Source organism: Hemicordylus capensis, chromosome 4 (assembly GCF_027244095.1).
Source record: "Hemicordylus capensis ecotype Gifberg chromosome 4, rHemCap1.1.pri, whole genome shotgun sequence".
In the NCBI taxonomy this organism is placed as follows: domain Eukaryota; kingdom Metazoa; phylum Chordata; class Lepidosauria; order Squamata; family Cordylidae; genus Hemicordylus; species Hemicordylus capensis.
In genome coordinates, this window is record NC_069660.1 from 210,332,211 (window position 1) to 210,354,123 (window position 21,913).

Sequence of the window (21,913 nt, forward strand, 5' to 3'; positions counted from 1 at the left end):
GAGAAAATCTGCTTTAAAAACTATGAAACTATGAAAATACTTTTTAAAGATATATGTTTTGCCCTTATTTATGCTTAATCATACCTAGCTTATATATGGTATTATAACTGGCAGTACTTTCATGCCTGCTGACAGAACAGCCTCTGTTAACCTGATTGCTTAATAATCAGATGGTCCAGGATAGTTGGCTGAAGTTTCATCACTGCAAATTAATGACATGAGATAGTCTCCTGATAAATCTCTTTCCAGCTTTTGGAATGGGATACCTTTCACAGCTTGGAAGAAGTAACACTCTTTCAGTTGAGGGAAGGGGGACAGGTAGGTTTTAAAAAAGAAGTTGTTTGCAGTTTCCATTTGAATATAATTTTTAGCATTGTGAGCTGGTTGCGGTCTCTTGGGGTGCAGTTTTTACATGTGTGGTGTTCTTTACGTGTTCTTTTCTTTGAAGATTTGCTGCCTACTAAATTAGAATCTGTTTGCTTCAAATGCTGTCTAATTGCTATAAACAAAGCAAATATTACAAAGTCTCCAGTGCTCTCTTATCTAAAAGTAACTAATCCCAAAAGCATTTCTCCTGGAGCTTTGCACTATTGAGAAAGTGGAAAGTATATAATAATGCTATATTCCCAAACTATGTATAGAAAATCTGGGCTTGAATTTGATGTCTACCTTACATTTCTGGGGCTTAGTACACCCATGGCAAGTTTGTCTGGAGTTGAATAGCTAAGGATTAAACATCCAATGCTAGTTTTGCTATCTGTTCAGATGTAGTAAAAAGTTTGGGAATGTCTGTGGTTGGTTCAGAATTCCTGTTGTTAAGCCTGATTTTGTGGTAGGTAGGCACATGTTTTCTGCGCACTTGTGATCCCCATGCTGCAGTTTGGCCACATTTGTTGTAGGCTGCAGATGTGACATTTTCTCAAGAGGTCATGAAAAATGAACAATCTACATATAAAGAGAAGCTTTTATACATGTGCTCTGTTATGACATGTAGGGCTAGACATGTGTACGTTGCTGGAACTTGGCAGCAAGTGCTAACCTCATCACAGACATGGGAACTATACAAATGGGGAGCATTAATAATAATAATAATAGTAATAATTTGCAAGAAACAAACCAACTAATGTACAGTGCAGCAACAATAATGACACAAGAGCTCGGATATAAGATCAGTGGACCTGTAAAAAAAGAAAGCAGTACATCACCTAAATGGAAGATTAGATTAGAAAATAAAATCTCCAGGCTCAGATCAGATGCTAGTAAATAGATATGAAAGACAAGAAGCGGAAGAATGAAAACACCAAACAGTATCTGATCCAAAAATACCACCTAGATTCAAGGAAAATTAGAGAAGTCCATGAAATAATAAAGCAGCAAATAACAGCAGTGTCAAAGAAGAATAGCAGATACGAAGCCAGAATTACACAACACAGACAGAATCTCCAATTCCAGTTGAATCAGAGACATTTCTACCAAAGCATAGAAGGAGAAACTGCAAGAAACCTAGAAACACCAAATAAAGAAGAAACAGTGCAATTCTGGGGAAAATTATGGGACAATCCAATAGATTATAATCAAAAAGCAGGCTGGATGAAAGAGGTCAAAAAATGTAACCAACAAATGCAAGATCTAATAATAACACCAGAATTAATAAGTGAAAGAGCAAAGAAAATTAAAAATTGGACTGCTCCAGGTGACGATGAACTGCATGGCTTTTGGCTTAAACACTTAACAAGCCTTCACAAACAACTATCAAAACAGTTCAATCACATTTTGCAAGGAGGTGATATTGAACAATGGCTAACAACTGGGAAAACTCATCTCATCATGAAAGACCCAGCAAAAGGTGCAGTTCCAAGTAATTATAGACTGATAACCTGCCTGCCAACCATGTTCAAATTATTAACTGGAATAATAGCAGATGAAGTGATGCAACACTTATTAACTAACAAACAGCTTCCAGTTGAACAGAAAGGAAATTGCCCGAACACCAGAGGCACAAAAGACCAGCTACTGATTGACAAAATGATTTTAGACAATTACAAGAGAAGAAAAACCAATCTAAGTGTTGCATGGATTGACTACAAGAAAGCCTTTGATTCATTGCCTCACACATGGATACTAAAATGTTTAGAAACAACTGGTGTAAGCAAAAACATTCAGATATTTATAAAAAAAAGCAATGAGCATGTGGAGTACACAGTTAACAATCAAGGGTGAGACACTTGGACAGGTTAGCATTAGAAGAGGCATTTTCCAAGGGGACTCACTATCCCCTCTGTTGTTTGTAATCGCCATGACCCCACTTTCACAAATACTAAACAAAACAGGCCTCAGATACCTGATCTAAAACATCCAGTCAAATCAACCATCTGCTGTACATGGACGATCTGAAGTTATATGGAAAGTCCCAGTCAGAAATTGAATCACTGCTAAACACTGTCCGTATATTCAGTAGCGATATAGCAATGGAGTTTGGACTAGACAATTGTGCTGAATTAATAATGAACAGAGGGGAAATAACAAAAACAGAAGGAATAGAACTACTCAATGGAAACAAGATCAAGAACCTGGAAGAGAAAGAATATTACATTTACTTGGGCATTCTCCAGGCTGATAACATCGCACACACTGAAGTTAAAAGAAAAATGGGAAGTGAATACATCAGGAGAGTTAGAAAAATCCTCAAGTCCAAACTCAATGGCGGGAACACCATACAAGCCATCAACACCTGGGCTATACCTGTTATCAGATACACTGCAGGAATAATAGACTGGACCCAGGCAGAGCTAGAGATGCTAGATCGTAAGACCAGGAAAATAATGACCATCAATCATGCTCTGCACCCCCGCAGTGATGTAGATAGGCTATACCTCCCTTGCAGCTCAGGTGGAAGAGGAATGCTGCAAGTCCATCAAACAGTAGAGGAGGAGAAAAGAGGCCTTGAAGAATATAACAAGGACAGTGAAGAAGATGCACTTCAAATGGTCAATAACGAGAAACTATTCAACACCAATGAAAGAAAGCAGGCCTACAAGAAAGAATAAGTCAAGAACCGAGCAGAAAAATGGAGAAATAAGCCACTGCATGGTCAATATTTGCACAATATAAGTGGAAAATCAGACATCACCAAGACCTGGCAATGGCTTAAGAATGGCAACTTGAAGAAAGAAACAGAGGGTTTAATACTGGCTGCGCAAGAACAGGCACTAAGAACAAATGCAATAAGAGCAAAAGTTGAAAAATCCACAACAAACAGCAAATGCCACCTTTGTAAAGAAGCAGATGAAACCATGGACCACCTAATCAGCTGTTGTAAAAAGATCGCACAGACTGACTACAAACAAAGGCATGACAAGGTAGCAGGAATGATACACTGGAACATCTGCAAAAAGTACAAGCTACCTGTAGCCAAAGATTGATGGGACCATAAAATTGAAAAAGTGGTAGGAAATGAAGATGTAAAAATATTATGGGACTTCCGACTACAAACAGACAAAATCTGCGACACACAATACACCAGATATAACTGTAGTCAAGAAGAAAGAAAAACAAGTTAAAATAATCAACATAGCAATACCAGGAGATAACAGAATAGAAGAAAAAGAAATAGAAAAAACCACCAAATACAAAGATCTACAAATTGAAATTGAAAGGCTGTGGCAAAAGAAGACCAAAATAATCTCAGTGGTAATTGGCGCCCTGGGTGCAGTTCCAAAAGACCTTGAAGAGCACCTCAACACCATAGGGGCCACAGAAATCACCATCAGCCAATTATAAAAAGCAGCTTTACTGGGAACAGCCTATATTCTGCGATGATATCTATACCAACAGCAACAACATTGACAATAAAATTCAGCCATCCCAGGTTCTTGGGAAGGACTCGATGTCTGGATAAAACAAACCAGTCAATAACACCTGTCTGACTGTGTAAATAAATAATAATTAATTAATTAATTAATTAACTTTATTTGTTAACCACCCCATAACAAATTGTTCTCTGGGCGGCTCATAACAGAGGCTTAAAACATACAATAAAACATATTAAATTATAACAGACAAAAAGGTAAAAAGAAAATACAAAATACAATACAAAGCAGCTTAAAAACTCATTTTAAAATTAGTTAAAAATCAGAACAAATCTGAAACCCCAAATTAAAAAACCCAAATTTAAAAGGCCTGTGTGAACAAAAAAAAGGTCTTTTCCTGGCATCTAAAAGAACAAAGTGATGAAGCCAGGCAAATCTTACTGGAGAGGCTATTTAATAAATGGGGTGCAACCACTGAAAAGGCCCTCTCCCTAGTAGCCACCCGCCTCACCTCATTTGGCAGGGGCACCTGGAGGAGGGCCCCTGGAGAAGATCTTAAGGTACAGGTAGGGACATATGGGGCAAGGCGCTCTCTCAGGTCATCCCAGGGGCGTAGCAAGGTTGGCGTGGGCCCAAAGACAAGATTTTAAAATGGGCCCCCCTCACTGAAGCTCAGCTCATGAAGTAAAGAAATCTTAAATGAGGCTGAATAGTGGTAACAAAAAAGCACACACACACACGCCACTATAGAACTTCATCCTAAATTATTTTTTTTGAAGGTTTTGTAAATTGTGGACGATGCAAGTCATTGAATGGTACTAGAGAAAGAGATGCTGTTCTGGTAGCTCCAGGTCTTAACACTCACATCAATTTTGGAGGATTAATACAACTGAAGGAAGCCCAGGCGGGTGTGTGGCTGGGGGAGTCAGTCTTGTGACTTGCCTCTGGGGGGCCCCCAAGGCAGTGGGCCCCCAGACAACTGTCTCCCCTTGCCCTATTATAGTTATGCCCCTGGGTCATCCGGTCCCAAGCCATTTAGGGCTTTAAAGGTTAAAAGCTATCACTTTGAATTTGGCCTAGAAACAGACTGGGAGCCAGTGCAGCTGACAAAGCACTGGCATAAAATGATCAAAACGTCCAGTCCCAGTTAATAATCTTGCAGCCCTATTTTGTACCAGCTGCAGTTTCTGGACTGTTTTCAAAGGCAGCCCCACGTATGCATTGCAGTAATCTAAGCGAGAGGTTACCAGAGCATGAGTAACTGTGGCCAAGCTATCTCTGACCAGGTAAGGTTGCAGTTGGTGAATCCGCCAAAGCTGATAAAAGGTGCTCTGAGCCACAGAGGCCACTTGAGCCTCTAGAGACAATGCTGTATCCATGAGTATCCCCAGACTGCGAACCTGGTCCATCAGGGGGAATGCAACCCCATCTAGAATAGGCCCTGCATCTGATGAAAAAGAGAGATACAGCTGAGTTTTATCTGCATATTGATGACACCTCAAGCCAAATCTCCTGATGATATCTCCCAGCAGCTTCATGTAGATGTTAAGCAGCATAGGGGAAATAATTGAACCTTGCGGAACCCCATAGCATAACTGCCAAGGGGTTGAGCAGCACCACCTTTTAGGAATGGGCCCCAAGGTAGGAGTGGAACCACTTCCAACCAGTGCCTCCCACACCCAACTGGGCCAGCCTATCCAAAGGGATACTATGGTCAATGGTATCGAAAGCCGTTGAGAGATCCAAGAGAATTAACAGGGTTGCACTCCCCCTGCCTCTCTCTCTACATAGGTCATCCCACAGGGCGACCAAAGCAGTTTCTGTCCCAAAGCCAGGCCTGAAGCCTGATTGAAATGGATCTAGATAGTCCATTTCCTCCAAGAGTGTCTGGAGCTGGTCAGCCACGACACACTCAAGCACCTTGTCCAGGAAGGGAATATGGCCAAAGACCTATAGTTGTTTACATCCTTGGGGTCCAAACTGGGTTTCTTTAGGAGTGGTCAAATAATAGCATGCTTCAATGAAGCTGGGACCACTCCCTCTCTCAATGAGGTGTTTAGAACCTGCTGGACCCAGCTAAATTCCCTCCTTAGTAGATTTAATAAGCCATGAAGGGCAAGGTTTGAGCATGCACGTGGTCAGCCGGACCCTACTAAACACCTTGTCCACATCCTAGGGACCAATAATTGAAACTCCTCCACCAAAACTAGGCCAGGTTTTACTCTGGGCATCTCTCCCAATGATCCTGCATGTCATAGTGTCCAACTCATGGTGAATCTGAGCGACTTTACCCTCAAAGTGCTGTGCAAATGCATCACAGTGTGCTACCGAGGGTTCTAATGCATCCTGCCCAGGGCCAGATTTCAAAAGGCCCTGCACCACCTGGAAGAGCCCCTCTGGACGACATTGAGAGAATGCAATGGTGGATGGAAAAAAACATTTCTTTTGTTCCATCACTGCCACAGAGTAGGCTCGATAATGAGCCCTAACCTGTGTTCACTCAGACTCATCTCCACTTACGTTCCAGCCATCTCCCAACTTGCTTCATTGCCCTCAGCTCAGGTGTATACCCAGGGGCGTAACGAGGGTGGGGCAGGCAGGGCATGTGCCCTGGGCGCCATTGCAGGGAGGGCGCAAACTGCCTGCCATGCCCCCCACCCCAACTGAGGTCCAGAGAGGCGCCCCTCCCCCAGCGAGCACTTGCGTTATTTCAGCCAGCGTTTGCTGGCTGAAAGCATCTATTCCCCTTTCTCTTCCTCCGGAGAGGGAGAGAAAAGAAGAATAGTTCCTTTCAGCCAGCAAGCTCTGACTGAAATGATTCCAAAGAGCTGGCTCACGCTCTTCGGAGCTCAAGGCCACGCCCCCTTTGCATGTGGTGTCAACGGGGGCGTGGCTTCAAGCTCCAAAGAGCCAGAGCCAGGAGCTTGAGGCCCCTCCCCTTTGCATGTGACATCTAAGGGGGCGTGGCCTCAAGCTCCGAGGAGCCTGAGCAAGCTCTTCAGAGTCATTTGAGGGCTTCCTTTCAGGCAGCAAACACTGACAAGTGCTGGGGAGAGGGAATCCTAGTAACCTGGGCGGGGTTGTTTGTTCCCATTTGCAATCACTGCGACTTCCTGCCCTGTTGTCTCGTCTTATGTTCTTGCTGCAAGTCCTGACCCACCCCAGAGTCCAAAGTGAGTAAATTGCCTGTGCCCCGCCTGCTCTCAAGTAGTCTCAAAGAAATTATATCTGACTGGTGCTTTCTCAGGCTGATGCTTCTCCGCTGCCCCCACGGAAGATGTTTGTTTCTTTTTTAAAATGTATACAGTAAAAGAAATGTAAGAGAACTGCAACAAACTAGTTTTTCAGGAGAGGCTGAAAGGGTTAAGTGAACAGAGAGTTCGTGCCTAGACAGGTCCAGAAATGTGAATGCTCTCCAGGTTCCTTCCTGTCCCGCCTCCTTCTTGTTAAAAAAAAAACTTGTTTGCAGTATTTTCCAACCTGTGAACAGTTGTGGCTTGCAGTTTGCAAGGCAGGAGGTTTTTCAATGGAAATCCTGCAAGAAGAGGGTGAGTTCAAGGAAGAGAAAGGAAGCCTTGAAGAAGGGAAAACCCATTGCTGGTGGGGAAAAGGAAGGAACTGGGCTGCAGATCGAGTGCTCAGCTGCAAAGGAGGAGAGAGTGCCTTCCTTTTAGTTGTATATGGAGGAAGGGAATTTTGGTAGGTGCAGCTTTTAAACTGAGAAAGCTGATTTATCCTTTCATTTTCATGAATTCAAAATTCTCTACATCCAACACATTGTACTAAATAGCCATTTAGCTCTAAAAATACAAGATGTTTGCAATTGATGTAAACATTTGCTTCCCTCAAACTGCCAAAAATTTCTATTCAGCGAAACAGAATTAAAATTAACTAATTTCCTTTGCAGAATTAGATATTATTCTGAACTTCATATGATTTAAAAAATAATTGAAATGTAAATAGTCATTCAGTTAAATAAAGCCAGCTTTACATTTATATTAATGTAATTTCATTTCAAAGGAGCAGGTTAAAATTAATCTAGATTCAAATTTTGTGTGTTCAATATTAATCCAAGCAAACTGATCTAGATTTAGATTTTGAAACATAAATAACACACCTAGCTTGCTTTCACTAAGAGTGAAATTCAGTAGAAAGTTATCCATAAACATAGGAGATATTCCAGTAGAACATGACCCTATTCTGGTCATAGGGAAAAGAACTGGGTGTGTGGGGCTCTGCTTCTTAAACACTGTACTTTGTTTATCCTTTAATTAAATATATGTATATCATAAAGTGAAATGACTTTTAGAGACAGGAATTTCCTTGCAAATATGATAGTTCCTTGCATATAGAACAACATATAAAAGACCTTGCTGTTGCCCAGGGTCTCTGATGCACTTCCTGCTTTATTGTATCCAGCTTTATGCTTACATTGTCTGTGTTTCTTGGTAAATGGAACATTATTTTATTTTATTTAACATATTTTATACAACCCAAAACTTATGTCTCTGGGAGGTTTACAACAAGATAAAAACAAATATTTTATTTATTTAACATATTTTTATACTGCCCAAATTCTTTTGCCAAATTCTTGTCCATTGCCTATCACCCAGAACTAGTTAACATGAAGCAAAATTTCCTGTGGGGATGTCATTTTTGTAAGAAACTGTGCAGAATAGATACATATGTATCGATCACTACACATGGGTTTCTGTACAACACCTGCACAGAAGAAACGTCCATGTAGAAAATGTGTCTCTTGTAAATTGACCCTATATTTTCCATCCATGACTGAGATATCTGAGAGTTAGGATATCTGAGAGTCAATAATAAAAGAACAGCACACTGCTTGTGATAGGAAGGGGAAATTACAATGATTTCTTAGTCTGGCAGGGGCTGGTTTTGGCCCTGGCAGAACTTGGCTGTCTGCTCCTGTTGCAAATGCCTCTGTCTAGTGTGGCAAACTAATGTATCCTCCTCCCTCCTGGTGCCAAAGTAAGCACTAGTGTGGTGAATGCACATATACCCCATCATGAGCCAGCTGTCATCACAAGACAAAGGCTGTCAGGAATTTGGGTAGGTGATCCTTTAGGACAAAGTCATGGTTTTTAAAAAGCATGAGATGAGACAGAAAATGACACTGGAATCCTCCCATAACTCCTGACTGTTGTTCTAAGTCTTTAATAAAAATGGTTCATGTTTTCAGGTTTTGGTCAACAACCATGTCTAGATGGTACAGTGTTCCTTTTAACAGGGATTTCCAGATGTTGTTGACTACAAGTCCCATCATTCCTGTTTGGACAGGGGCGCAATTTCAGTGCTTGCCCTAGGCGCTATTTTCCCAAGATACGCCTCTGTGTATACCAAGGTCCTGCATGGGCTCTGCTTTGTGGGAGAGGACACTTGGGAGCGATCGTTCAAGCCACCTTCCATTCTGCTCAAGCCACCTTCCATTCCAGAGTGCAACTAGAGCAGGACTGCTCAATTTAGCCCCCCCCCCCAGCTGTTTTAGGACTACAACTCCTATAATCCCCAGCCACAGTGGCCAATAGCCAGGGATTATCGGAGATGTAGGCCAACATCTGCAGGATGGCCGAGGTTGCGCAGCCCTGAACTAGAGCTTCAACAAGAGCACCTGCCATACCAGCGGGAAAATCCCCCAGAGCCCTCAGGAATCGATCAGAGTCCATCAGTCTCCAGGGTTGGACCATTTTTATAGGTCCCCCACCCTTGCAGACAGGTGTAGCCGCTAAGACTCTAATCCTCAGAAGGAAGTAATCTGACCATGACAAGGACATAGATGACATATCCCCCACTTTCAAATCACCATCTTCCTGTCCAGTTGAAAAAACCAAATCCAGAGTGTGCCCCAATTCATGTGTGAGGCCAACAATATGTTGGGACAGCCCCATGTTGTCATGGCAGCCATGAAATCCTGAGCCACCCCAGACAAGGCAGCCTCAGCATGGATGTTGAACTCACCCAGAACAATCATTCTGTGAGTCCTCAACACCAAATCCTAGACCACCTCTGTGAGCTCAGGCAGGGAGACAGCTGGGCAGTGGGGTGGGTGGTACACCAACAGAATCCCCACTCTGTCCTGAGAACCCAACACCAGGTACAAACACTCTGAACTGGTACTCCCTCGGACAGGGGGCCTAGAAAGGAAAATAGAGCCTTTATAAATTACAGTGACCGCCCCCCCGCCCTGCCCTGGCTCTCCAGCCTATGCTGATGCTGCACTAAATATCTAGGTGGACACAGCTGGGAAAGACTAATCACTCCCAGCTCCCCCACCCAGGTCTCTGTAATACAAACCAGGTCATCCCTTTCTTCCACAATTAAATCATGGATAACAGAAATCTTATTCTGGACTGACCTGGCATTAAATAGCAGCATCAGCAGGCCAAAGGACAGGCTGGTAAAGCAGCCAGGAGCCCTCCCACTCTTCCCCTCTTCTGATGTAAGTGAGACCCCACACCATACCTTCCCTGACCTGTAATCACTCTAATTCAGCCCTGTACAACATAAGGCCTGGGGACCAGATCTGGCCCAAGGGGACATTTTTGATGGCCCAGGAAGCCAGCAACAGCAGGAGCCCCATAATTTGGCATTTGTGTGGGGCTGGAACTTTCAGCTGCCTACTGACTGAGCAATGACAGGGCTTATTTTCCAGCCACTATCCTTGGTTAGAATTGAGGGCCCCTGGGGGGAAGGAAGGACCCACAACTAACTAGTAATTGCTTTAATATTTATCATCATAATTAATTTCACTGCAATAATCAATGCACTGAAAATGGACTTCGGCCCCCACATACATCATCATAGTTGTCTTTGGCCCACTAGGACGTTTGAGTTGTGCACTGCTGCTTAACTGAAGCACTTCCTAGGTTCACATCCTCAGTCAGGCACATAATTAAAACAACTTAACTTTTTTTTACTCCCAGCCAGCAGAGTGGAGCCCTTGAGCTTGTGGGGCAAGGGGCAACCCCCTTTTAATGGTTGTCCCAAAAGGGCAACCTCCTTTTAATGCAAAATATACAACAATTACTGAATATCAATCAACATCCACAATTACATTTGGGACATCAATAAAATAGATGTTTAATCATAACTAGCTGAACCCCCACAGAGCATCTGTGCAGCAGTACACTCCCCCCACCATCTGCTCACCTTCCCTGCCCCCTTCTGCCCCAGTCTCCATTCCGGCCCGCCCCCTTTTCCTCCTCCTTTTCCTCCTACCTTCCTTCAGCTTTTCCTCATACCATGCTTCCACACAATCACTTCTGCCCAGGTTTTCCTCCTACTGTGCTTCCATACAACCTAAAACTGGGAGCGCACACAGCTCCCAAATCTGAGTAGAACACCGTTTTTGATTGTGTGAATGACCTCACTGGATAGAATACAACAACTTGCTCAGCCCTTCTGTTATTGGTTATCAAGTGTGGGAGAGTGGCAGCAACACCAAACCTTCCCTCATCTTCCATTGTCAAATGTCTTGTTCTGTTTGATTTCTGGTAATGCCAAAGTGGACACGAAAATGTGTCTGGTACTGCCCAGAAGACCCATAAGCGTATAGGTTGGTCTGAAAAGAGAGTTACTCCTAACAGCTCACACAGTACATTTCCAGATATAGGTTGGAATTTTAAATTAATCAGAAGTAAACCCCATTGAACTCATGAGACTTTCCCCCCCAATAAATACGTTTAGGGTTAAACTGTATGCTGTATAATTTTGACACAATTTATAAACTAGTTTATGAGCCATTTTATTTTGGCTCTGATTCACTGTCCATGACTCTCTGCATTTCAACTGGGCTTCCTTTGTGTCATTTTTATTTTAGAATAATGCATATGCGAACAGCATCACATCCTTATATCATACTGAACATGTATTCTGCTGGTGTGCTATAGCCATGAACTGTGAAAATTCACAGCTATAGTGGAGGCTTATTTGGCTGAAATCCATAATCTAGCATTCAAGACTAAATTGGCTGTTGAACTTTGTGTAATTATCCTGATTATTAATGAGCAGATATCTAAATGCACATTCCTTTTTGGTTTGATAATTTTGCTGCATTATGCTTACTCTGCAGAAAGCACTGAGATTGAAGCAACTTCATGGGGTTGTTGGGAGCGATATCCCCCTGATATAGCGCTCACATAGGCATTTATCAAATACATTGTAGTAATGATCCGTTAGGATTTATTGCCAGAAGAGCACTTGGGATGGAGGTGGTGAGCCATGGTGCCCACAAAACTAGATTAAATACAGTGGTATGATAGGCTAATGAATTCACATTTTTATTCTGTACATAATTCTTTCATTCATCATGGAGTATTAATTGTCCCCCAAAGAATGCCCTACTATGGTCCTTGCAAGGGGTTTCTGAAGACAAACTGTTGGTTGAAATTAATGTGCAATGGGTGTACAACATTGGCACCCCTTAAGAACTTAAAAAGCATGAATAAATGGATTCCAATTACTGCCTAATGTAGGTAATGGGTTTATAGTACTTAGAGGATTGGATCTGTTCTCTGAGAGCCTGCAGACGTTAGGAGCCCCTCATGACCAGCTTGCAATGTCGGCATTATGGAGTGATTTTTACTTTACTGCCTTTTCCATCAGATCATCCCCTTTCCTTCCACACACAAGGTTAATTCACTTCTTGATCACATTATTTCCTCGCTGCTCTTTGACAATATAAAAATTCTGAGTGGACAGCTCAATCCCTCTTCCATCTCAGATTTGATTGTTATGGTATTGCCTGGCGTCCCTCTGAGGCCTCTAGCAGCCTTTGCTGCACTTTATGACACTTAAATGGCTGGGCTACAATTTCTCCATCTATTCACAAAATGCTGTTAATAACTCATTTCCAAAGAGGCCCTTCTTTATGTCGTGGCATTAAAGGATTTTTTATTAGGTGCCAGGATAGGTGACACACAGCCCCAGTAACCAAAGAGTTAATTAATCTGTTGAAATTTATAGCCTTTTATACTGCACTCAGTGTGACAGTCCCTAAGAGAAACAGATACTATATTTACAACCCAGCTGAAATATTCAGTAATATAGTCTGCATACTGACCCACTCCATCAGCGTATGCCTGTTGCTGGGGCAGCCATTAATCAACCGAGATGGATTTGTGTAATCTGTCTTCTTTCTTATTCCGGGATTCCAATAAATATTGAAATAATAATTTATTGATTACCCTGCAATATAAATGTGTAGTAAAGGGACCCAAGATATTTGCATGGTAATGCATTTTGAAAGCTCTTGGCATTCTGTAGGTATGATGAGAAGGGAAAGCTGTAACACTTGCAAAGCAGGAGGGTGTTTCACAGGACACCAGATTTAATAATGTTAGGCACAGGGTCCTTTTCAAAGTTGTTCTGGTTATGGCAAGGTATAAACCATAATAGTGTCATCATTGCCCTCACCCAAAGCAGAATGCTAGCAATAATGTTACATGATGGCACAACTGGCCAAGAATGTGTATACTGTACAAATCGCAGTCTGGATGTTTTGCATTTCATTGGGTGTGTAGTAGTCATCCTTCCAGCTCCACTTACATTAAATATTGCAAAGACACTTTGTTTATTTGAGTGCTCAGTGACTATGCTGTAACTCGGCAGAACAGCACCTGCTTTGCATGCAGAAGGCCCCAGGTCCAACCCCCTGGCATTTCTGGGTAGAACTGGAACCGATGCCTGCCTGAAACCCCGAGGAGCTGCTGCCGGTCTGTATGGGCAATACTGAGCTAGCTGGATCAATGGTCTGATTCAGCAGCAGGGAGCTCATGGTACACCCACCTTGCGGAAGAAGCGAAGCAAGGTCTGGTCAATGCCAGGATGAATGACTGCCTGGGAGCCACATGTAAGCCCCCTTGAGTTCCATGATGGACGAAAGGTGGCTTATAAACATAACTGAATAAATAAAAATGCTGTTTGAAATGCTCCCCTTTCCCATACCACACCGTCTACACACAGCATAGTGGTCAGATGGATGTTTAGATTCAGCACACCAGAAATGAAGCAAATGCATCTTTGTCATATCAGTGCTTCATGTGGATCTGAGGCCTGCATTGCACAAGCTAGAGCTGCCCAAATATTCACTGCAGCTGGTCACACTATGCTCTTTGACCAGGGGCACCTTGTCAGTCACACTCACCATTTTTGAAGAAGCCAAAACAAACAACAATCCCCTCCCCATAAAATCTGCATGTGCGCGCGCAGCCATTTGTTTTAAAATCATCTGTTTTACATGGTTTTGCAGCTCCACACTGAACTTGAGCCATTAGAAAAATCTTCTGAGGGTCACACAGCCTTCTGCTCCATAGTGGGTCACTCAGTGTCAGATGGGCACCTGGACTGCAAAAGGCGGAGGAGACAGACTGGCTATTAGGTTTGGCAAGGTGGCTGCTGATTGGACAGCATCTGTGCTTCATGCACACACTTTATGTGCTGCATCAGGGCTGTACAACTAGGGGCGTAGCTAGGGGAGAGGGGGCCCGTGTTCATCCCACTCCCCAGCGGCCCCTTGGAGTGAGGAAGCTAATGAAGCAAATAGGGAGGGGTGGAGCTGGGGGGCCCTCGGGAGCTTGGGAGCCTAGGTTCTTTGAACCCATCCGCTCAATTATAGCTGAACCTGACTTCGGCCCTCCAGACTTTGGCCCTCCAGCTGATTTTGGACTACAGCTCTCCTATTATCTCCTGCTGCAGTGGCTAATAGGGATTATGGGAGTTATATTCCAACATCTGCAGGAGGAGGGCTGACGTTGTGCATGCATGACATTAACCATTTCATTTTAATGATAGCCTTAAAATTGGATTGGGATCATGGCACATTTAATACTGTGTTCCCACTACAGTCCCAGTCTGCACTGGGTCCCTTGCAGCTGTTGTTTGACCCAAGAAGAAAGCTCATATTGGAGCTGGTGTCTGACATCCTGGCTGAATTACTCCAAGGATATCCCAGTGAATTTAATAGGACAAGTTATTTTTATTTATTTATTTTTATTCATTTGATTTATATACCGCCCTTCCTAAATTGGCTCAGGGCAGTTAATAGAACAAGTTAACTTGTCCTATTAATTTCAGTGGCTGACTTGATGCACAGCATCAAGAAGAAACTTTTTCTGAATGTATCCACCATTGTAGAAGGGAAACACCTATCATGGCAGCAGGCTGTAAAAGAGACCTCATTTGGGAATATTTTAATGAGGTTCCTGTACGTGTGGGTAAGACAGGCATGTGTGCAAAATTCAAATAGTGCAACAAAGAAGTGCAAGGCCTGGTTGCCCGAAGGAAACAGCATTACGAGAAGTGTGTACCTACCTTCAAAAAATGAAACTTACATCTGTCTCTGAATATGTACTACGGTTATGTGAGCCATTGAGAATATTCTTTACTAGAAAATGATGATTAAATAGAATCTCCTGACTAGCGATTTAAATAATTAAAACCAAGTCCTTCTGTGAAGCAATTTAAATTATGATTTAAATCAGCCCTGGCAAGAATGCTCTTGCACTAATATGCAAAATTGTGCAATTGTGCATGTGTAATGTTATAGTCATTATTTCCAATTTTACACATTTTTACGTATTAGTGCAAGAGCACTCTTGTACAACTGCGTCAGAGTTGTTTAAGATGTCTGCAGCAGTGGAAGTGGTGCAGAACCAACCTCAGTGTGCCATATATCATGTCAGCGAATGGGACTTCTATGGAGTAATTTAGTCAGGATATCAACCAATGTCCTTCCTTTTTAAGTATGAGGCAGGGTGAAGAAAGAAGCAGGCTTCATTGGCAGGAAATATGACAAAAATGGGGATTTTAAATTCTTTTGCAATGCAGAGAGAAATGGGTATTTTGGAGGTTAATTGAAAAGGAATTATCTGAGCAGATTGGAGTGGGTAATGCATTAAGGGTAAATTAATTGAAGGGGAATTGATTTGAAAAGGGATCTGTGTGGGAAATTAACTTGTCCTGCAAAATACTATTCTGTTGCATCACACATGTGGAGTCAAAGAACTGGTTTGGTGCTTGGAACCTCAGGTGCCAGGTTTGCCTACTGCACAGATTTTTGGGCATCTTACTTCTCTCTCAGCCTTAGTTCTTTACTTTTCATGAAATCAGTGTCATATTGTAGCAGGAAATGTAGGGTGAAAGAAATTGTTTGGTATTCTCTGGATCATGCCTCTGCTTCTTGTATTCAGTTTGAGGCTTAGGGCAAATCATCCGTTTATCCATCTAGTTCAGCACTCAGTATCTAGCAGTGGCTGGCCAAATGCTTCCAGGAAACCTACAAGCAAGAGCTTAAGGGCAGGAGCTTCCCTGCTGTTTGGTTCCTGCATCTGATGTGTATAATCTGTATAAGGTGTGGGGTGTGTACTATGTGTCATTTTCTAAGGCCTGCCTGTGTGCATGAGAGGGAAGGCTGTGTGTGTTGTCATCCTTCAGGCACTAATGTTCTGCCTGTAAAATGGGTATTTTGGAAATGCTTTTGGAAATAATTTCTTGATCTTATAACAAATGGAGTGTGTGACTTGATCTGCACTCTTTTGCTTGGATCACTTCCTTGCCTATAGATTATTTCTTGCTTTCTGGTTGCAGTACAATAGTGGAATTGCATTAGATTGCCTGGAGTAGCTTGATATCATGTCCAGATGGTATTGCTTGTTGTTAGGGGTCTTATAAGCAGTTGTGGGGTTTACTTTACAACATTACTGCTGTGTATTCCCATTTACTGTGGAGTCTCAATCGTACAATCTATATACAGTGTACACAGGTACAGTTATTCACACATTACGTTGAACGAAGGTAGAGCACTGCAGTACACCTCCTATCTGTATCATGTATTTGAGGGACTTGTACCTGTTCCTTCTGAAGGAGCTGTACCCAGGTTCTCTTTTAAAATGAACACAGCAAAACTTTGTATGTTCACACAAAAACATGTACATGTGATCAGACGTCTGAATGTAGGTACAACATAATATTGTAAGGCTTAGGTTTTAGAGCCTCGGATGTTCAGGTGTTATGAAACTAGCTACAGCCAGAAGTGGCTCAGCAATGAGGTGAGGTGATGGCCTCAGGTGTTTTCTATAGCAGCAAGCGGGAACATCCCGCTCTGTCCCCAGATGCATCTAGCCGCCTGCTCTCCTGCTGGCCAGCCTCCGTTGTTCCCCGGCTCCTTGCTTCCCCACTTCCCACATCCCTCAGCTGACAAATCTGGACAGCTGGGTATTGGAACTGAAGGGTGGCAAGGAAGAGGATTTGGCAAGAAGAAGCTCTGTTCTCAGTGAATTGCCTTGCTTGCAACTAACCTGCAGAGCAGCAGTCAGAAAGGGAGGTGACTCAGCAAGAATTGAGTTTTCAGTCCCCTCCCCTTCCGATCTGCTGTTTAAAATGCATGGAGCTTTTACACTCATGGCTGTTAGTTTGAATCTCCTCCAGAACGGAGGGCGCGAGTCCACATATCAGCTGGATATACCCCAAAGTCTCTGCGGGCTATCAGGGACCAGTTCAGACATGACTCTGTTTCCCCCCGAATTATGGCTGCACATTCTGGCTTAGCCTGAATTATGTCCGGCATTAAAAAAATCCTCTATCTTCATTGGCTTAAAAAACAAACAAACCCCAAGGTTTCTGTTATGCTCCGACACTTTTTTGTGATGTGTGGAGGGGCCATTGCCAATAATTCGGCTTCTTTCCAAATTTGGCAATCTTCCGTTAAAGGAGTTTGACAGGAAAAGGGTTAGCCAAAAGAAAAGGGCTGCCTCCCTAGCAGCCCCCCCTCTGCGCTTCATCCTTCCAGAGTCTCCTGCTTCCTCTATGCCCAGCCCTGGTGACAGTCTCCAGCAGGCAGGGCTGCCCCCTGTGCTCCATCCCTTGCATGCTCTTGCTCTCATCCCCACACCTTGCGGAGAGGAGCACAGAGGGGCAGGCGAACAGGCAAGCAGCCTGAGGAGTTGGTGGCGGCAGCAGCATCCAGCGCATTATCTCCACTGAGAAGGGGCCGTCTTGCTCCAGCCTCCACCTTCTCCCAGGGAAATTCTTCCAGCAGCTGGCAGGAGGAAGGGCGCCTCTCCATGCTGGGCCATGGCTGAGCATTGGCAGAAACCCTCTGCCAGGGTGCAGATCCTTCTCTTCTGCCTGCTGGGCATGGCCTGTGTGGAGCTGCCTCCTTCCACTGGCCGGAGAGCCCCCTGGCCTCCCCCTACCCCCCCCCAGCTGTTCTTGCACCAGAGACACCAAGGTGATCCCCAAGAACCTGCCCAGGGATATCATTTCTTTGTAAGTGACGGAGGGAGCTAATATTCCTTGAGGGGCCAGCTTGAAAAAACCCAGAGCAAGTAGTGGGAATGCACAAAGGAGAAAGATCGCAGGGAATGTGGGGAGGAGCCGACGGCTATGTGAATAGTCCATCTAATCCCCCGAATTAAAATGCCTTGAATCTACTGTGAAGTCGATTTGCTCCTCGGATACCCCACGGCATGAAGCCATGGCCTAATCATGGCAGCCGGGCATTTGAACTGCATATTGGTGAGGCAGGGGACTCTGCAAGAATGGAGATTCTACCTTTGTTAGATGAACACCTGTGATGTCCACTTAGCAAAGCAAGAAGTGTCATTCTCACCCAGTCTGATGTAGAACAGCAGGGCTGCAGGGGCCCTGGTGAGAACAAAGCATCTTGGAGAGTCCCCTGAAGCCCTGCTCCTATGCCGCACTCCTCGGATAGCCGGGATTGGCAGGGGGGGAGAGGTTTGTAGGGGACTTGACTAGAACCTTAATTCTCGCTGAGTCCTTGTAACCCTGGGGACTCAGCAGGAATGGAGCCTCTGGACAAGTCCTCTGCAGCCCTTCTCTGCCAATCCCAGCTATCCAGGGAGTGAGGTGGGGGCGGTGGGAGGTGTCTTGTGGTAAAGGTAAAGTGTGCCTGGCAACCACAGAGTCCTGTGGTTGTCTTTGGTAGAATACAGGAGGAGTTTACTATTGCCGTCTCCCATGCAGTATCAGATGATGCCTTTCAGCATCTTCATATATCACTGCTGCCTGGTATAGGTGTTTCCCGTAGTCTGGGAAACATACCAGCGGGGATTCGAACTGGCAGCCAGTGGCTTGGTAGTCAAGTCATTTCCCTGATGAGCCATTAGGTGGCAGAAAGCACGAATTGTCCCCTTTGCTAAGCAGGGCCTGCCATGGTTTGCATTTGAATGGGGGATGACATGTGTGAGCACTCTTAAGATATTCCCCTTAGGAGATGGGGCTGCTCTGGGAAGAGCATTGCATGCTTGCATGCAGAAGGTTCCCAGTTCCCTCCCTGGCATCTCCAGATAGGACTGAGAGAGACTCCTGGCTGTAAGAAGTTGCTGCCAGTCTGTGTAGACAATACTGAGTTAGATGGATCAATGGTCTGACTCTGTAGAGGGCAGCTTCCTATGTTCCCCAGGCTTCAGAAGATTCAGCAAGAAGTCTATTTTTGTTGATCCCCCAGGTGGCGAGTGGAGTTGGCACTGCCCTCTGATGCTAGGGTCAGCGTTAGGGTTGTGGTCAGCAATAGGGCCAGCAGGTGAGCTAAGGACTGGGAGCATGGCCTGTTTCACCTCAGGTGGCACCTCCATTTGAGCCACCACTAGTGACAGAGTTATGAAATATGGCTATAGCCTCACTGAGAGCATGCCAGCAAGCCCATCCCTGTAGTGACAAGTGCTAAACCCCCTGCTCTTGCTCTCCATGATTACAGTGAAGCTCTTCTCACAATCTGTGAGAAGAGCTTCTGTTGAGTCTGCGGGAAGAGCAGGGTTAGCCTGCTCTCCCTGCAGTTGATCCAAGTGCAGCCCTGGACGGCCGAATTGGCTGCCCACACAACTGCTGGCTCTGTGACGGAGCCGGTGGTGGCTGTGGGGATCGGGGGCTGCGCAGTCCCCAGAAGTCCCAGGAAGGGGCATCCTGGAGAGACTCCCGAGCCCAGGAGACTGGCTGCAGCCTCCCAGTTGGGGGTCTCCTCATGAGTTGCCACTCCATTAACCTCATTTAAGGGGACGGGTTAGCGCTTGCTCCATTAACCTCATTTAAGGGGAGGGGGAATTAGGCAGGCTAGCTGCCTTGGGAGCACCGGGCCTGTCTGGTCCCCACAATCACTGGGAAGTGGGCTAAGAGCCCATTTCTCAGTGAACATGGGAATAGCCTGTGTCAAATGTAGTAGTGAGGGAAGCTGTGGTTAAAGAGTGTGTCAATGTGGGCAGGGTTCTACAGGTGTGCTCTTGCTGACACTGTGCTTGGGTACAGTATCCATTAATAGAACGGACCTGAACAGGTCTTAGGAAAATCTCTGAAACTAATTCTGGAACAGGAGCATGCTGAGTTCGCTGTAGCTTTCTATCCTTTTGGTTCATTGGCATCTTTCGTCCCTCACCTTCTTCGAGAGAGCAGGGCCTGTGAGGTGGGTCTTGGGGCCCAGGCAGGTTTACATGGGAGAAGGCAGTCCTTAACAACAACCACCACCATGACAAATATTTATATACCACTTTTCAACAGAAGTTTCCAAAGTGGTTTACATAGAGAAATAATAAATAAATAAATAAATGGCAACCTAATCCCAGGCCACTAAGGCTTTTAAAGTTTAATGACAGCCCTTTAACTGAGCCCAGAAGTGTATGGAAAAACAATGCAGATAGAATGCAATTGGTGCTGTACGCCACAGCCAACTTGCTCCTCTGACAACAACATCTGTATCAGTTGAAACTTCCAAGCTGTCTTTAAAGACAGCCCCGCATAGTGATGTGTCTGGCTGAAAGGGTAGGCTTCTCAGTTGGTGACATATGTTGCTTTCATAGCTCTGGGCCAAATACACATTTTCTTCTTTGTGCTATAACAATCCATTCTCCTAGTCCCTCCCCCCACCCCCCAGGCTAATGAAAATAGAACTGGAGTCCTGCTTCATACTGCAGATGAGTGAGAAGGATGGGTGAAGGGGCTGCTGCAGAAGTCTGATATTATTTTCATCTGCATTTTGGACCTTTGCCTGGCTGGGGTGGTTGTGGTGAGCAACAGCCAAACGAAGTTACTCATGACTAAGTTCGGTTGGCTGACATCCTGACTAACAAAGTACTGGTGCAATGTGAGAGGCACTGGTACTCCTGAAAAGTTCAACTAGCTCCTCTACTGGCTGAATGATGGGGACAGATTTCAGTGACCTCGGAATCCACAGAAGGGACAGTGTGCCACCCAAAAACATGTCCCCGAGGGTTGCACAGTCTCAGGGACATATTTTCAGGTGACACAGAAGGCTTCTGGGGAAAGGGGTGGTTGTTGAAATTTCCTTGACCCCACTGTAGCATTGGTGCATCATTAATCTGGAATTCTTCAGAAGCTCTGGTGCTACACCAGTGCTTCTTCCATTGCATCATTGCTTTGTTAGGATGTCAGCCATTGAAATTAACTTGTCTCATTGATTTAAACAGTGCTTAATCATGATTGACTAGCTTGGCTGTTTCCCAGTGATTTTTCCCCACAATGAATTTTTTAAAAAGTAATTTATTTATTTATTTGAGAATTGGATTTGTGTTTGGTTTTGGTCTGTTGACTATACAACTAATTTTCCATAGTCATAAAGAAGACTGCAGTCTTTTCAGTTTTGGCCAGAAGAGGGAGGCACCTCCACTATATCTTCAGGTTTTTGTAGACACTTGGGATATTTAGTTCCAGATCTGTATTACAAACTCTTAGTTACCCAGGGAAGTAAAGAGATAGAAACATAAAAGGATAGACTGTGATCATAAGCAATGCTTAAACTGGACTTTGTGTTTCATATGTTTGAGTGTAGTGTAGTGGCTAAGAACCTGGTTGACATCCAGGCTAACTTACTGAATAGTACTGCTATTCAGAATTATTAACTTTCTACAGAATTACTAAATTTTAGTAGGATTTCTTGTAGTAAATTTAGTCAGGCACTAAGCTGTGAATCAGGACTTTTTGATTCGAATGTCACTGTTGCCATGAACTCACTATTTCACCTTCGCCACTCCTTCTCCGCCTCAACTCCCCAGCTGCAATATGTAGATAATAATACATTCTTGCCTTATAGCTGGGGCTCCCAACCTTAGGGC

General features: G+C 44.2%; 1 protein-coding gene across 1 annotated transcript in view; it reads left to right on the plus strand.

Moving 5' to 3' along the window:
• The first annotated feature begins 7,285 nt into the window (after positions 1-7,285).
• The window catches only part of LOC128323544 (uncharacterized), a 38,048-nt gene continuing 23,420 nt past the window's right edge, over positions 7,286-21,913 (plus strand). The window contains exon 1 of the mRNA XM_053246856.1: positions 7,286-7,508. Within this exon, the coding sequence (XP_053102831.1) occupies positions 7,336-7,508 (173 nt within the window). The 5' untranslated portion in view covers positions 7,286-7,335. The remainder of the gene's footprint in view (positions 7,509-21,913) is intronic.